The following is an 18,378-nucleotide window of genomic DNA, read 5'->3' as shown; positions in this document are numbered from 1 at the left end:
AAGAAACTGTGAAGTGACACATGTTGCTCACACTTTGTATTTCGCTGCTCATAATGTCAAAACAAAACAGTCATTGAATTGACTGTATAGAATTTCATGAAGCATCTTTTTGCGTTACTAGCTAATAGACAATACAGCGGTTGGGTTGGCGGTTTAGATTACCGTTATATATTTCGGCCGCGAGTGGATAGCTTTTCGTCAGTTCGTGGCTTCTAGCCAGATCGTGTCTACCTTGATACACGTGGATGGCACGTGGTTGATATTGTACCGAATATTTCCATTCTTCAAATAACGTAACGATTCACTTACCAGACGGCCTCTGTCCCAAAGATCGCATAACCACGCCAAGTTCCGCCATAGTGATAGTGCCATCTTCGTCCTTGTCAAAGAGCATGAACGCTTCCTTGAATTCTGAAGTAATAAATCGCGCGTTAATTCGTCGTTGATGAAAATTGATCGATCATCGTCTATCAAACGATCTGATCTCGATCGTTTCCCCTTCTTAATATTAAAACTGTCAGCGCAACCGAGAGATCAAGTGTCATCTTCGACGCGTTGCATTTCTCTTTAACAGATTCAGTTTGATCGAATCGAACGTTATACATGCTTTTAGTCTCGTTTTCCTACGGCACTTTCGAGATTGGAATGCATCTGGAATTCAGTTTTCAAGCACGAAAATAATTTCTCTCTCCCTGCCTCTCTCTCTCTTTTCCTGCGTTTTCGATGCGACGATTTCTGTAGAAATTCCAGGGGTCGTCCAACCGAGCCGTAAATAACGACGGACGAAAAACTTTGGCGGAAATTTGGCAATAAAACGATATACAACAAATGCTTTTCCCTGTCGTCGTATTGTTGAGAAATCGTGGATTTAGATGTCTATTAATCAACAGCGGTCTGTATGTGTATGTACGTGTGTATGTTCGGTCACGCGTTACAAGTCGTGCAAAGCTAGCTGAGATCGCGCGAGCTTCGGGCAAGTGGCCAGCCACGGCGGACTCGTCGGAGATGTTATAAATTTTCACAACGTCCGGACCGGGCACCGTGTGGTAAAAATGTACGCGCGACAAGAGGGTCGTGAATAGTTTACGAGTCTATGCGTTCGTTAAAGTAGTCTTGTTTGATTCATCAGCGCATCTACGCGAGACAATGCTTCCATCGCCATTGTTGCGCGTTTACCTTTTATCCGACCCATTTCGTCTATTTACTGTCCCTTCCCTTTCTCGCATTCATTCATCAAGAGAGTGTTTGCCTCTGGCTCGATACACAGCCTTTCTATCTGCAGATGACAACGGCATATCGAACTTCCACATTTTTCTAGCGGAAGTTGGAAAATCAGGAAACTCGAAGGACGTCGAAATGAAAGCAAGCGTATCGCGAAGCTAAACACGAGCGACCGTGTTCCTCGTGTTATTTCTTCTTTTTTCGCTGAATGTTTGTCAAACAACAAGCGGATTTAAAAGAGTGTCCTCGAATCTCGTGGATGTTAATGCACATCCTCGTCACCCATCAAAAAACAGCTCTGTGGTTCTCTTTAGCTCGTGCTCTTTTTATTTCTTTACGTCGAAATTAATTAGTTAGATTTCTTCGAAGACCAAACTTTCCACGAACAAATTTTATTCCACGTCTCCAAATCTATCTGTTCGGGTTAAATCGTCTTCTTGTCGGTTGTATCGTGACTAGCGAGACACCCGATATAAAAATGGACCACGAGAAAAACCACGATCGTAGTCTGACATACCGATGGAATCCAGTTTGGGAAAATGGAGTTGGTAAACGTCGGGTTCGCCGTTTAATTATAGAGCGAGCGATTGCTCCGTTAGCTGCACGATAAATCACGCGAGGAAACAAATACGTATCACGATTCATAAAAGTCCGGCAGATTATAGCTGAAGTAGGCGAGAACGTGTATGCAGCCGGCAAATAAGAGTTTCTAGACGTCGCCGTTTGATCTTATCGTTTGCCGCATAGATCGGTCTGCATTCACCTTGCGTTTATCACCACGTAAACACCAGACGATACATTAATGTGCATAAACGAGTGGGCAATTTCTCTTTCAGTCGTTTCCCAGGCGCCGCAATCAACGATATCTCGCTCGCGTGCCATCGCAAAAAATTCTAAAAGCTCCTCGTCGCCGAGGAATCAACCACAAGGCCAATGATCGCAGTCACGTGAGACCAAAATACGATCTTTTATGCAACACGTACCAGCTCGAGTGACAGGATATGTACTTACGTAAGGCTACTTTCACAAATTAGACGACCTCTTCCCGTGGCTTTATACAGTCTACCGCTCATAACTATTTGCACACTTTCGAATTACTGTGAATACGCGATTAAAGAAATTGCTACATCGTGTTCGTTTAACGCGATTTCAAAATCGCTTTAAAAGACTCCGTACACGTGTATATGACACTAGGATTAGATACAAATTTCGTTCCGCTAAAACCTTCCTTGACATTTATCCAAAAGCAAGTCGATTTCTTAATCCGAGGGAATTTGTATAATTACGTCGAACACTTAATAACCAGAATCCGTAATAATTCTTTTATAAAAGCTAATACAAATAATAGTAAAAAATAAGATTGATGAAAGGACTAAATTAGGCCCGGGGACGAAATTTGGACCCCTCGAAATATTGGAGGTGCGGAAACATATTGTCAATAGTAATTGGAACATACGAAACGAACAAGAGCAGATTTAATTCAGTCGTGACACGCGAATGTACGCACTCCTACTATATACAGATAAACTAAACTACATTCTGATTCTACAAGAAGGTAGCAGTGCTTCCAGTTATTAATTTGCGAAAATGAGGAAAATGTGGGCATTTTCGAGAATTACGAACGACAGCATAGACGTAAAATACTTCGGTACAGATTAATTTAATAGCCGTGTCACTCCGAGGCAAGATTAAACCACGCTTTTGTATACAAGCGAGTAATTTTTCACGTTCCCTGGAACGGAAATCATCAACAGCTTCTCTAATTTGTGAAACGTCGAGTGCCGGGGAAACGCATTATGCGTGTGAAAAACTCCGTTCTACTCGTTAACGTACGGTACGTTCACAGACACTTGAATTCTCGGTTGGAAAGTTTTCGAAGCACGATATTAAACGAACGAGAATATCTCTCGCTTTCACTTTTGGTATTCAGAGGTACGAAGCGTTAAAATCATTTTACTACGCGATAAGGAAAGCGTGAATGGTAAAGTTGATATCGAAGATCCACTTACCGGCCACTTGATCCTCCGTGAGTCCATATTCAGACTGAAAAGGAAAAAAAACACGGGGTAAGTTAAATTAGAGGATCGTCAAAGTAGTTTACGATCCGGTGGCGTTTATGTTTGATGTTAATTGAATGATTAACACGGTTTAAACTTCAGCGTAATGTCCCATCAAAACTTAATATGTACTGGTGGCTGCCGCCATCGCATGTTGTACTCCTGTTTGCAGAATCATACCAATTTCAGTCGAAGTATCATTAATTTAATCAAATTAACGGCGGCATAGCTTCCTCCGCGGTAATTGCCGTATTGGCTTATTAATTTTTTCTCGAATCGTAGTGCGTAATGAGATCGGATTATAGAATGCCATTTGATTCGTCAAAATGTCAATCAACTGTTTAAAAGTATCAATCGAGAACTGTCGAATAGAATACAGGAAATTTCACATTCTAAGAATCATCGTACGTAACGCAATTATCAATAGGCCGCGTCAAATATAATATTAGAAATTTTATATTTCGAATGTCATCAAAAAGTAGTTCTATCCTTTTTATCTTGTTTTTTTTTTTTTTTTGGTGATAAAATCACATTTTGAAGGAATTACGTTAAAAAATGGCTGTCTTTTCTCACAAAGTCGAAATAAGGTGGTTCTCGTGACTTGAAAGTGGTTTGCTGTTTTTCTTGTCTCAAACCACTTTCATGGCTATTTTTTTCGTCCATAGTCTCCTTTCTTGCTGACTTCTCCTTATTCTAGAAGGACTATCTTATGTGTCCTAGTATCTTATAAATAAAATAACCTATAAGAAAGAAGTGATCTAAATATGAAATATTCCATAATTAGATTACTACTGGGTATCTATAATATATTTGGAATCTTACAAACACGATGTTCGGCTCATAAATATTTCACTCGTCAATTATCACGCGCAAGTAAATATATCAGCAACAACAAAAGACACAAATAAGTATGATAAAATAGTAACAAATGCGAAAAAACACGTCAAATTTACACAAAGCGTATACCGTTGAAAGATTTCGAACAGAAACAAGATAAAACGATCCTACCACATCAACGTAAGATCGACTTATGAAACACAACGTGTGCCGTACTAAAACGAATGAGTGACATAGTCGCTTATAGCCGCTTGAAAGATATTCATCTGTCAGATTTAAAAAGATAGCCCCATTCCATGTTAAGTGCACTATTCCATATTAGAAAGATTACCCCACATTTAGTCGCTTTCCTCTAATGAAAGTATCTCATAGCTATAAAGCCAGCCAACAATTTTCGGTTCTTATACAGCGACTATAGTTCAAGTGGTTACGTTGCTTTTAAGCGAATGTTCGATCAAGTAAACATTGATAGGGGTAGGTATAATTCGCACAATTAACAATCCTGTCCTAACTAATGGCCTGATCTGCAGTAATACCATGCTGCTGGCTTATCCGCCTTCTACAGACGACTGTGCTCCGACATTGTTAAATCAGCATTAATAGACAGCAGATTAAGGAACATATGCCGTTAACTCGATTAGAGGGACATTGACTTAGCAGCAATTCTGCGAACCGCTATCAGCATCCGCACGTTCATTCTAGTATAAGTGACTTTGCCAATGTAAGGCCGTTTATGCCCCAAATACAACTTGACAGAGACTAACGGGTTCGCTGAACAGAATAGTCGAGAGAAATATTTCTTTGTCTGCGTGTATCCTTTGAATCGTTTCCTTCGCATCGTACTTTACTCGATTCTAAACGACTTACAATTAGAATTACATTTATCAAAATATATTAAATATATAAGAATGAATTATTCTATTGATTCACGTTTACGATTATAAACGATTACAAATTAAAAAGGGAGCAATTGCAAAAAAAAGTGTAAAACGAGTATACATTGTTGAAAACAATTAGATGATCGTCTTCCGTGTCACTTTGACTTTTATAACAATTTCTCGAATCTGTGCATGCTTCGTTTGTTTCTCCTTAACCCCATCCCTAAGGGATTGCATCTGGACTGTGTATCTCAACAAGAAAGATCGACCGCAGTCTCATTTGAGAAATAACGCGAGTACTTAAGCAGATGAAAATGTTCGACGCGATTGCTACGTGCTGAATATAATCGCTTTACGATGCGCTCGAAGCAGAAATCCCCCGACGCTTGCGGTTGCTACGGTCGTCTTAGAAATGGTTTCCACGAACCGAACGCTAATGAAGCACGCTATAAGCAGTATGGGTCAGTTAAGCTCGGTTGTAAGTTAGCTACCGAGTGATTTACAACTACAGTCGAATCGACGATGTTGCAATTTTCACCGAAATAAACCGTTATATTCGAAATATCCCATACAGTTTTGCCAGACAAAGTAAGATCAGCTGCTCGTTCTGTTTCGCGACATATGGTTTCGCATTAATTGAGAATTCCAGAACGAACAGGTTGTCTATTCGATATTCTGGAAACGTTCAGCGATGTCACTTCGAAATGACTTTCACGGATTACGTTCGTGGATATCCTCGGTAATCGTAAGCACTGTGGGACAGGAGAATCTGTCGAATGGACCCGTCTTAGCCGAAAGCTCTTGCTTCGATGCTTCGAAGCTCTTTCGAAGCAAATAGAGTCGGTATTCAACTGGGTCACGTCCTTTTTCAACAGTTCCGAGAGCGGTTCGCATAAACTCGTGAAAAGTCAGCTGGATTTTACGAGTGAACGTGCCTGCATTTATGTATTTACCCGACTCCTTTGAATTCTGCGCCGCCGACTCTAACACGCGGCTAATAGATAACAGTTCGACAGATGCGATTTAATACCGGCAAAGATAATGCGTGTGGAATGCTATAGTTGCGACGTATCAAAAGTACATTGGACGTATCAAAAGTAAATTCAAGTATACGATCGATCAGAATAATTTTTTAACCCTGTTTCATTCTTTTCAACATTTACAATGTCGATCAAGCTCGAAGAAAATGTGATATTAAGATAATAAGTTATTCCTTTCCTGAAAACTGAACATTAATTGCGTACTTGAGCGATGAAGTTGAGAAATTTGCAAGAAGTGGAGCGGATCTTTGATTTCTGAGAGCTTCGTTATTAATATGTATTACTACCCGTTCCAATTCCGTGTTAAAGATTTTCTTAGAATACTAATAGTTCTTTCCTCTCATTAAAATGAAAGCAAGATCGAAGCGTAATAAATTACAGGATCGCAGGGTTCAAAGAATAGTTCGAATGCAATCGTTACTCACGCTTATTTGTCGAATCTGACCATCTATAGTACTCGTCAATCTTCGCAGTTTTCCATAGGCTGTTGTGTACTTTTCTTCCGCGTCTGCCATATCGAGGACGATCACGTGCACTAATTTTACCGATTAACACGATTACACCTGGCTCTGTACAAGGCACTTTTTAAATTTACATTTGTCCCCGACAATGGACGTGTTCCGTGAACGATGTTTCGTTTTTTCAGATTCTCTAAAGAAACTCTTTAATTTCACTGGTGCCTTTTAAAATAAGAAGCGCAGAAACAAAGCCTCGCCCAAGCTTTTTCTCGTCGCACGAATAAATTTCCGTCTCTCGCTGCGAAGAGGCTGCCACGCGTCAATCGAACTAGCGCGACTACAGGACCGAACACAAATAATATTTATGGACTAGCGAGCGGTAACGTCACCGCTTGTTGGTGCCGCCGGGTCCTTCGTCTCGTCTCGAATTCATTCTGATTCTCCCCTCCCGAACGACATGTCACGTGCAGTCCTACGCGAACTTAATTCTCTCCGCAGTCAACTTTTCAATACGCATCCGTGATAAATCATATTCCGAATGACAAACGAGTGGAGTAGAGTCAAAGACCTCAAGCTGGCCATTCGTGTCAGCTCGAACGAACCACAAAACTGATACTCGTAATTATCTACGGTCGGATTATTCGAGTTAGGGCAGAGTGCGAGCTTTTCGACAACCTTCGGCTGTTTTTAACTTGTCAGTGGACTCCGACCATTGGTTGGCAGTTCTTTCCTTGTTTACTTCGCAGTCCATCCTTTTTTCTCCTTCGTCCTGTTTCGTTAATGGCAAGTTGCTCGCGTTGGTGGCACAGTCTGCCAAACGATGCGCGTTCCCGAAAACACGATTGTCGAAAATGGGGAAAGATGTATGCTCGTTCGTAGTCGCGAAGGCGAGTACCTTTACGCGCGACTCGCTTTACACCTGTTCGCGATTGCTCGACTAAAAGGACTCTAGTAACGCTGGTTGCCAATAGTAAGGCACGCCTAGTCTACTGAATCAACAATGATTTAAACGGACATCGACTGCAATTACAGAGATGGCGGCAAATATTTTGCAGGATCTAACTTTGGACGATGTTGGTCTTGCATAATCGGACTGTTACAGTGTTCCGTTTGCCAATGAGAATCAAGTTTCTTGAACTCAAAATAATGCCTGCCTATTATCCACAAACGTAATCGATATTTCGTTAATATGGCATTTGTCTTTTTCCACGAAAGTATAGTTTCTCGAGGGAGAAGGTGAAAGTGTCTGATACTATTTCTGGGGCGTCGCGACGAAAAATCACGGACACCCTGACCTGCTTTGTCGCACGTGTGAATCTCTTAAAATGCAGCCGCAATGGTTATTTTTACGGACGTTCCGTATTGATACAAACACTGGCGCCCCGCGTTTGAAAATAACGATACACGAAGGCAATTTAGATAATGGAAAACTCGTTCCGCGTTCTATTCGATCGTATCTCTTGCGTCAATGAATTAACCTTTGCTTGCGACACGCGCGGATGTTAAATGACCACCTATTTCTCAATTCTATCTGCTTATAAATAAAAGAAGATCCACATACAAGATACGATAGCGTGATAGAAATACAGCTTTTTCGACACGTTTTTCTTCTACGACCTGTGCTACCATCTAATGGAGGAGGAAGGTCTAGATCAGACGCGTCTAGTAGACGACAGTCCGTTTCTACTGCACGCTGTCTAGTCGGTATTAGAGTAAAACGAGGCGCGTCCGACTACGACTACCCGTTTCTACTGCAGCTGACGCTTGCAACTAAACGCTCCGGAGAGAAATTATTCTTACTCACCAGATTTATGGTGACGATAAGGTCGTACTGCTGCCTCTGGCCCTTCTTTTTATTCTTGCCAGTCTTCACGGAAGCTGCTTTCGGCGTAACCTTAACCTGTCCCTTTTGAGCAGAGGGTTTCTGAGCTGGTTTCGCTGCAACTTTCGCACCAGGCGCCACCTTCTGCCCGGCTGTCAATGGCGCTTTTTGACCTGTCGAGCCCTTTTGATTCACATGGCCTACTCCATCTGCTGGTTTGTTGCGAGCCTATTATCGGAAATAAAACACCACTGTTAGATCTCTTGACTATCGATAACAAAGATACTTCTATTGGACGTGTACCGCGCTTTTCTTCCCACTTAAACGAATCGCTGGAATTTCGAGGGTAATCAAAGCGCAGCATCGTTCGAATTGTTCCGCTCAGTCGTACCGAACGGGAATTAAATTATCGGGAAGCGAGGTCACGCTGAAATTCATCTTCTTCTTTTTTTCTCGCTTTGCTCCGCGACTTTTAAACGAATGTTATTACGTGCTTATATAATTCCTCCTCCGGGTTTAATTACTCGGACGTGTGAACAACTCCCGCATCGACCTTCAACTGGACTGCAACGAGAGCAATCGCGAGAATATTCTGTGGTGAATATTCTCTTGCTGAAACAGGCGATATAATTAGAAGGATCAAAATTCTGTAGAGCATCGGCTCGAGGGACAGTCTCGAAGACGGTCGTTGGCAATTGCGTTTACTCGCGGGGAAACACTTCGTGAATTTACGAGCTCCGCCAGGACGCGGACAAGATGAACATTAGGAATTGCAAAATAACGGTTGTTTATCGAGCACACAGTTCGCTGTTATAGCCAAAAGCGAAACTGGGCCATCGCTGTTCACGAATCTCTTTTGTCCCGTTCACAAAGTTATCTCTGATGCCCTTCACCTCTCTATCTACCTTTCCGATCTGTTTATACAAAAATATGCGGACTGCCCGATCAGTCTGAATTTTTATGCGTTCACTGAAAAATCTCTTTTCGAGACAGAACTTCTCGCGAGATGCAATCGATGCAACTTGCATATACATCAAAGTCGAACTATATGGAGCGTCTTTCGTATCACAGATCGAGCAAACCGTGATTCGTAATTATTGCAACCTTTTGTCCACATTTTACAATTAGTCGTTTAATCTGCGAACAAATCTGTCTCTCAGTCTTTCGGTGAAATGATTTAATCGAAAAAAGGTTTTCCAATACGTTCGGACAGGGATAGTTGTGGCACGGAGGTGGAAAATACGGGCGACGGCTAACGAGAAACGAGCTCTGGAATAATCGAGGAGTCTGCAATTCTCTCTGATCCGAATAAAAATTCGTTTTTTCCCGCCGAGATAAAAATCTAAAGTCTCAGGATGAACAATATCCTTAATTACCGGCAAAGAATTCGACTAAGCGTCGAGTCAACGTTTCGAGGTCGAGGTACATCCCATGCCATTGTTCTCGGATTTCTGCTAATGACACGCAATAGAACGATCCATGGTACTTTCCGAGATTTCGATCATCGGCGCCAACGAGTCTTGCCTTTAGTTTCTTGCCCGCTTTTCCACTGGGAATTAATTAGCTGACGCGTTTTCGTTTCTCCGTTTGATCGCAACATCTCGATAGGAATTCATTCCTTTTGTTCCCGTTTTACGCCCTCTAATAAAGATCGCTGGCGTAACAATCGAGCCAGCAACGATTGATAAATACGTACACAGACAGAAATGATCGCCGATGGTACAATCTCGTTCGAAAAACCTTCGGGGAGACATTGCAAGAGCGATAGATCGAAAACGGATCGAATCTGTAAATCGAATATCGTCGTTATCGCGGAATAAACGGATGATAGGAGCCTGCAAACTGCCCCTTCGTTCCTGTGACGAACAATCGAGCAGATTCGAATCTCTGGAACCAAGTCGGATTCCGATGGCGCGGATGTCCGCCAGCAGAAAATAAATCGAGTTAGTTGATACAAACTGCCGATCGAGCTACGCGTAATGCCCCATCGAGGCCAAGAGGAAGAACCTTGGTCACGTTAAAAGGAAGCCGAAAAAAATCTGGGCTACACGATCATTCAGAACGAAAGGTTGAAAAACCAAAGCTGAAATAAAAATAAATGTAGAAGATTCGCCGAAGAATTCAGATATTTTTTAATAGATCGAAGAATGTGAACGATCCATAGGGACCACTTAACGAAATGAAAGGCTTAACGCAAGTTCGTCGACCGTTCGCCCAATTACTCGGTAAGGTAGGCTCAGGTATAAATATAGAGCGACTCTCAATTGGTATTGGACATTCTAAAAATATCGCCAGTTTATTCAAATAATAATTCAGTGGAGAGATGGCATGCCCTGCGTGGGTGGGACTGACAAGATAATTATAGCGTTTGCCGTCTACCGCGTTCTTACGAAAAGCACTATATCACTGGCGAGGGCAGACCGAAAAAACGCAGTAAGAACTGCACTTTGCTACCGTTTACCATACTCGACGTGAAATAATAAAGTTCTTCTCTACGATACGATGCGTCAGGTTACACTGTTACGCAATCTTTACTACAGGCTGTTATACGTCGACGAAGAACGATAATAAATATCATTGGCCGCTGAATGAATTGTACCATGAATTTTAACGAGAGGAATTTTAATCATCTTCCGGTCGATAGCACAACGTAGGTCGGATACAATTTCGTTTACTGCCCAATTTCGTTCGATCGCATAAGGCGCCAGTATCGGATAATTCTTTCGAAGAATAATTCCATGAATTCACGAGGTCTCGAGGATATTAAATTTCTTAGTAACCAGTAAAAAGAATCGGCGATATATTGCGTCGGACGATGTGGTGGTTGAATGGAAAGCAGTAGTATCATAGTCTGGAATGTTTTGAAATAGCAGCACCCCCACTTCTTTGCACTGGCTGCCGCTGTGTTCTCGGCCGCCTCCTCGCAACACGTTCGCGGTCTACGAAAATTTTATTGCTTTTTCCCTCAAACTTTTTGGCAGGCCTTCACAACCATATAGAAAACAATCGTATAACTGTGATTTAAATAATATTCCTTGCGTTATATATCGCGTATCCTACATTCTATCGCACGTAGTAAATTTTTTACAGGGAACGCTTTAACGCAAATAACACGGATAACCCTGTTTTTGATTTCAGGCAGTCTCGAGTAGTTCCATTTGATCAGAACGAATGAAATATTTTTCCTCGTAGACGCGCGTAGAAATTTTGACGTAGAGGAACGCGCAGATGATGGACATACGATCGAACACTTTAGGGCGAATGATAGACGGCCTTGAAATTAGCGGTGATTTCAATCATGTTACTTAACCGTTTACACGGCGAATCGTAGGTAGCATTATAGCAGTGAGAATTGGCGTCGTCTGTCTGCGCTGTGAGAAGCTGTGAATTTCGATAGTTCGCAGGAAGGGATGAGAGAAATTCTTCACCTCCCCTACCATGCGTTCTAGCTGAGCTTATAAAAGATATCCAGTGCGGATAAACCATTAGTGTGGAAGAACGAAGGGACACACGCATCGTGTTCAGTTTGCTTGAAACCGTCGAAGATGGTTAGTCAATTTGTTAATTTAGTGGGGGAGAAACGAAATCGCGGAACTTAGTGACGTTTGTTGCATGGGCACGCATTGATTGGAGGATTCTGTATCGAAACGGCAGAAAATCGAGCAGTTTGGCGCAACGCCAGCGATTCTATGATCGATTTTCCATATCGGAAGTAATTGACAGACAGAGAATTAAATCTCCAACGAGAAACTCTATCAAAATTCGTTCGATCGGCCTGCCGTTTCTGAAGTGAATAGGATCCAGTTAGCGAAAAGTGCTTCTCTCGTGTATCATCAACAGTGAAACTGTATCGAAACGTTATTTCTTCTTTGTTTCAGGATGACGAACAGCTGAAAAGTAAGTAAAACCGAGCAGGCGAAACTTCTCGGCCGTAACTGGCGAAAATGAAGCGGAACGGAATTCCGTTCGCACAAATAGACACTGCGCATACAGCGCCGGCATTTCGTTAAATCCCAGACGCGTCAACAAGTATGGTTTATTCGTCGAAAGAAGGTCGAGAATGTTTAAGATTTAGGTCGCAGCTGGTCTGTATTTTACATTGGCGAGGCATCGGAACTTCAAAGGACCATTTCCCCTTCCAGTGTACGGTTGTTCATTAAGATTTGTCGCTTCAACGTGGCCAGACCGGATTACGAACCTCTGCCAAATCGAATCGATTTATCGCGGCGACGACCGAACAACACCGTAGTCCATACGCGAGAATTTCTTAAAAATGTTACACCTCCTGTCTTCTCGTTTCCGCCCACGCTTTTTCCCTCGTTCTATCCACAGAGTTTCGGAACGCGTCACGGTACTACGTGGCGCTCCGATTGCGCAATCCAACTCTGTATCGCGAAATAAACCGCTGATTTACTTGGCCTCGTTATTTTAATATACGCCGTTGGCATACCGTGTAAATAAATACAGCTAAGTAAATAGAAGCATCGATGCCTTTCGATTACGCGTCCAGAATCTTTCAGGAGATGTGAAAGATGCCTGAAATTTTGTTCTCCACTCCTGCATTCAACATACAGTAGCTCACGGATGTAACGTTCGTACGGTACGAACATTCGTAGAAACCTCTGATGAATTATATTACGTGTGAAATTTCATTAGCACTGCAATAAGATCCGATTACAGATCAAACAGAGTTTGAAAGCTAGAAGATATTTGCTACAAATATATTTAAAATTACACAAGTATATAAATTACCATTATATCAATAACGGAGAATATTAATTAATTTGTACACTTAATTTCCTACGGTAATCGTATGAATACTTTCAGCTACTGTACGCCAACAAAATAACGGCGAAGTAAACGATAAGCGATACAGAAGCAGTGATTCGTTATATTTTACAGTGCTCAGGAGAGCCTTCTCCATGTTCGATTCAACGAAGTCTGGTCGGATCGAGAAGGAAAAAGTAAGAACAATCCTCAACACCCTAGGGCACACTTTCGACGATCACGAGCTCGAGGTGCTACTCAAACAAGAAGACGAAGAAGGTACTTATATATATATCGCGATTTTACGAATTTTTACGTAACGGGCATTTGGGACGCAGCAGAAGTTCCGATTCTATTGCATTTTTCGCGAGCTTCATAGCAATTTTTGGAACGACATTGGTACTCCGCGGATCGATGCCTTCGTTCGACCGAACGGGGCCAAATAATTCATGATATAATGGCTGAGAAAACGGCGAAACACGTGTGTAGGTAACGAAAGCTAAGTGACGCGAACGCGTGGAAACTTTTCCCAGGGCTCGGCGGTTTCGGTATTTGTTTCACGCAGCGTTTAAGTTTTCCTAATCCATTTTAATGGCACTGCCTATACCCTAGCCCCTATTTCTGTGCCGTCGTTTCTGGGCGATTGCTTGACGTTATGGACTCGTACTAGAGCGAAATAATCGAAAGAGACTACCTGGCGATAATTTCCTCTTTTATCAGCAGGCTTATTCAAACGGCGGATATCATACGTTGATATCTACGTTAAGATTTCTTTTGACTAGTTTTTCAAAAGGAAGAATGGTCCCTTTCAGGATTTCTACGGAGATATCTTCCGCCAAGTCTCGTCGTAGGCTCCTTTTTACAGCAAAAAAGAATTGGGTCGAGGCGGAGCTTCCTCCTACAGCCTACTTTTTCGTATTTCGCTATTCGCGTATATATCGAGTCACCGCCGGAACAAATCAGACAGTGCGTCCCTCAAAGAATTCTTATCCACGCGTGCATATCCGAGAGAAGATTCAAAGAGCCGACTAACTTAAAAGTAGTGGCCAGCCTTTTGGTCTGGCATTATGGAAACGAATTACACTCTCGCTGGAAAGTAGTAAGACGCTTATAGAACAACAAAGTAGAGCCGAGAAGTTGTTAGGAAATTGTTAAAAGCTCTACGGATTATTGGTGGGAACATTAGATCGTAAAGAATCTATACCGTTGGATTGCAAGAAGAGTAAACTATTTAAAAACTCGTTCATTTTGTTGTATCTATAAAAATTAACCTCCGAGTGATATTAGTACGCTAAGTATGTCTTTAACGTGGCAAAGTGTCCAAGGTGTTGCTCAAAAATTGTAATGAGCAAAGTTGCATGTCTTTCATCAACAGATGTAAGTTTTTACTCAAAATCACGATATGCTGTTTAAAAGCCTATCGGCAGTCTCAATTGCCAACGAGCAAACTCTTGCAACAAGCAATGAAAAAAAAAATATTTGCAAATTGAATCGTTGCACGAGGACTTAGGTTAATTGTATCTCGTGCAAATAGAACTTGGCCAGTTCCCTCCCGGTTGCCGCCACGATACAGGCAAAAGTTGCCGAAGAAAGCCGCGATCGAACTATTCCAGCCACCGTGTTTGCCTCTACAACGTTCGAACGAAGTATACTCAACCGTAACGTCGATCTGTGACACCAAGTCGCCCGAAAGGAATTGCTTTAAGCTCGTCGAATTGCCTCGGAAATCGAGACAATGCTCGTGGCTGACATCGCATCCTTTATCCTAGCTTTATCAGCACGCATTATTATGCAGATATCGTTCGCTCTGTACGATTGTACGTCGATGTCGACTCCAAATACTCTGTTTATGCTAAGGGATGTTAAGGGCTTCGACCGAATGATTTATGGTACACGTGGAATTGTTTCTAAGGGATAGAAATTTAGTGCTTTCGGATGTCGGATGCTATTCATAATTAAACTGGCAATTATACAAATTTCAGTGTCAAATCGACGAAGGGAATCAAATTTAGATAGAGATTCGTTTTATCCATTGAGAGTTGTGACTTTTTATTCGTTGGTAGGTTTTCAGATATTCCAAAAGATATGTTTACAACCTGGAGTCTCGAAAGCTACTTTCCCATAGCCAGTTCTCGTAGATGAAAGTTAAAAGAATTTATGAATTTGCGAAATTTGATCAAAATCAGCGTGTCGTAATTAAACGATGTCATCTGTTGGCAGTGATTCATCGAATATCAACTTTCATTCTAGCTTCTACGTATTTTTTCAATAGCTGGTACTTTGTCATAAAACTCGGACGAAGGCAACCAACGATCACCACATGCAGCTCGAACGTTGCGGAAGGTTGCATGAAAGTTCTATGAAATGAAAGTTGCTCGAACTCCCGTCCACCCCCATAACAAAAGAGACCGCCGCTCTCTTTTCTCTAAATCCACGCCCACAAACTTAGTCGATCGATGAGAATTATATTTCGATGACCGATATAAATTTGAAATTTATTCCCGGCAAGCGTTTGGAAGACTACCAAGTATATCGTCTCGGATATTTTTCCATCGATGAAAAAGCGACCGCGGAACGGAATCGGAAAGGAGGCTGAGAGAAGCTTGTTTACACTGTCGATGAATTGCCTCGAAGGAGAGAACAGTATCTGGAGATGGATTTTTTTTTTTTAATCGTGGCCTGGGTTGGGCTTTCAGGCAGCGGAAAATTAGATTTCGACTCCTTCTATCGTGTGGCCTGCCACTTCCAAGAGGAGGACGACGAGGCCCTGCAGAAGGAGTTAAAAGAGGCTTTCAGGCTTTACGACAAGGAGGGTAACGGTTACATTCCAACGAGCTCTCTCAGGGAGATCCTCGCAGCTCTGGATGATCAGATAACACCTGATCAAATGGACGGCATGATCGCTGAAATAGATACCGACGGCTCTGGCACAGTTGACTTTGACGGTGAGTATCACGTTTCCTCAAATTATCCTATTCCGTCGTTCGCGTGCCCCTTGACACAAGAAACGTTACATCGCGAGTCAAAACTTTGCTACCGCTACTTGTTTCGTACAATCGAACAACTTAAAAAAGTTAGATAAGAACTATCCTGTTGGTTTAGACAATTTTTCTATCAAAATTCTGTCGAAGTTGAGGGAATTACTATTGCAGCAACGATTTTAAAATAATAGCACCATTAGGAGGTTTAATACGGGGAAGTGATTACCAAATTTGTAAAATTGTTAGCCATAGAATGTTTTAATTACACGCGATACTTTTTTTTTTTTACAAAAAAAATCTGCCAGTGCGATTCAAAAAAATGGTTACGATATTGGCAACGTGAACTTTTCGACTAGCTTCTCCTATCTATGGAGCTCGTTACGATGGCTTGCACGAGGGCTTGATTAAACCTTGAACGTCTTAATACCAACGTTCCAAAGCTTCTTTCAAAAAACTGCGAGGAGGCCGTATAAAGGATCAAGGATACGACCTACTTGCTTTCCAGGAGAAGCATTTTCTTGGCGCTGTGACGAAATGAAAAGGACTACCTCGCAATAATATTTCGGCTTATCCCGCGTCAGTCGACCATACGAACCCTTACCGAAAATAAGATTTGTAAAGAGGTATCAGCTGAACATGATCTCTCTCCCTTTCATCGAACCAACGTTCTTGATTATCTCTGCTGCGTAATTAATTTCTTCGATTATACCGAAAGAAATACGTAATGGAAAGGCATCAGTTCAAATTGAACGTAGTTAGTATTTTTTATCTTTTAGTTATTCCCATTCCCCTCATACTATAAAATATGAAGAGTAGAATCGCATCGAAGTATTTATGACCGAAGTGTATATCATCGTCAATCTCTACAGCGAAGGAAAACAAATTTTAATAGCAAGTGGATCAAAATGGAATTTTTTAATCACAACACACGTAGCATCGTTCGACTACATCGTAGCGCGAAAGCTAATCTTATTAATTTTTGTGTTGCAGAATTCATGGAGATGATGACCGGCGATTAAGCTCCACCAGAAAATTCACCATCTCGCGTGAAAGGAACGCCTGCATTTTCTTCCTACGATACTCTCATTAATCGTGGACGAGGAGCTCTCTCTCTCTTGAAATTGAAATTCCACGGGAGAAAGTCGGGTGCACATTATTCATTTCGGTCAAAAACGAGCAAGGGATCAACGAGACTTCATCGAACATCATTTTTTTCCCGCGCGTTTGTTCACTCACAGTGTACCGAAATCATTAAGTATCCGATTAAACGTTGCCTTTACCGACCGCACGAGAAGACCATTTTTATTCCGCTCCAATCGAAAACGGCGAAACGCTATTCGAGTTTGTTTGATACTCAACGTCAAGTGATCGACGTAAGTTATAGCAGCACACAGGAATCGGTGAACGGCCATTATTCTTCAGTTCGTATGATGAATGGACATCTGCGAAACCGTGAAACCGATTCTTTTTAAGGTTCAGGGCTCTCTTGCACAATTGAACTAATATTATTAGCGAGATTTTACAACTCATAAATCACTAGCATCGATAGATCTTCTTATATAACAACAATAAGCTTTATAATAAATCGTATGAAATTTTACAACCAAGTTTCACGTGTGACAAATTATCCTGTTATTCCACGTGAGATAGAAATTTGTAAAATTATAAAGAAACAATTCTCTAACCTCTAACCTGTGGCTTATCGATTCGCTAACGTTATTAGCTGATAGATTATTGTGCAAGAGGACCCGAGTCGCTTAACTTGACCGATCTGACTGAGGCCCTGCTGAACTTTAATAATTCGCTTGAAAGCACGTCCACTGAAATGACAGCGCCTTTTCCAAGTATAATTCGCGTGTCATAACGTGTCATGGCACGAACAGGTCGTATTTCTAAATTTTAACCGACACCCGTTAGATACTCGTAGCTCGACGCGCCTAATAATTTCCTGTCTCCTTAAAAGCGGCAAACTTGTATGGGATATTCATCAAGGATCTCCGGCGAGCAAATCGCTGAGCGTGCAGTAGGATCGTGTTCGAATTCCGTGAAGGCCACTTATTCGATCAACTCGGGCATCGACTTGCTGCAAGGTCGAGGTCTCTATACTTTATAGCTTCGCGTTCTGCATATATCAGCCGGACTATCGAGGTTATACAGTATAGGCAATGGATACGATTTCACCGGTGTTTACGATTACCTAGCATTTCGAACCTTTGGTTTTTCCAGCTTGGAAATTGGTGATGGTAGACTGACCTTTACGGGCTACTCCAAATGAATGATATATGAAAGATGACATTTGCAGTGAGAGAAATTGAAG

At 41.8% G+C, this 18,378-nt stretch overlaps 2 protein-coding genes across 5 annotated transcripts in view; one reads left to right on the top strand and one right to left on the bottom strand.

Moving 5' to 3' along the window:
• Positions 1-18,378, bottom strand: part of LOC117154831 (neo-calmodulin) — an 85,040-nt gene that overhangs the window by 9,364 nt on the left and 57,298 nt on the right. For 3 of the 4 annotated variants that reach the window (XM_033330172.2, XM_033330167.2, XM_033330169.2), the window contains 3 exons: positions 8,296-8,541; positions 3,231-3,264; positions 310-411 (listed from right to left, as the gene is read on the bottom strand). In XM_033330172.2, coding sequence (XP_033186063.1) covers positions 310-411; positions 3,231-3,264; positions 8,296-8,541 — 382 coding nt within the window. Of the gene's footprint in view, positions 1-309; positions 412-3,230; positions 3,265-6,458; positions 7,348-8,295; positions 8,542-18,378 lie in introns of those variants that run through there. The other variant, XM_033330173.2, reaches the window with a different exon arrangement.
• On the top strand, positions 11,770-17,349 carry TpnCIIb (troponin C type IIb). The gene is made up of 5 exons (XM_033330175.2): positions 11,770-11,861; positions 12,192-12,210; positions 13,216-13,359; positions 15,777-16,025; positions 17,052-17,349. The coding sequence occupies exons 1-5, from the start codon at positions 11,859-11,861 to the stop codon at positions 17,078-17,080; spliced, it is 444 nt and encodes a 147-aa protein (XP_033186066.1). The 5' UTR covers positions 11,770-11,858; the 3' UTR covers positions 17,081-17,349.

Source organism: Bombus vancouverensis, chromosome 11, assembly GCF_051014615.1.
Source record: "Bombus vancouverensis nearcticus chromosome 11, iyBomVanc1_principal, whole genome shotgun sequence".
Lineage (NCBI taxonomy): Eukaryota > Metazoa > Arthropoda > Insecta > Hymenoptera > Apidae > Bombus > Bombus vancouverensis.
The sequence above is the reverse complement of the archived record's forward strand: the minus strand, read 5'-3'. Positions and strand labels throughout refer to the sequence as shown.

Excerpts from the sequence above, each read along its gene's own strand:
- TpnCIIb (XM_033330175.2), top strand. Across the intron at positions 13,360-15,776 it reads CAAACAAGAAGACGAAGAAG|GCAGCGGAAAATTAGATTTC; the intron begins GTACTTATATAT and ends TTGGGCTTTCAG. Across the intron at positions 16,026-17,051 it reads TGGCACAGTTGACTTTGACG|AATTCATGGAGATGATGACC; the intron begins GTGAGTATCACG and ends TTTGTGTTGCAG.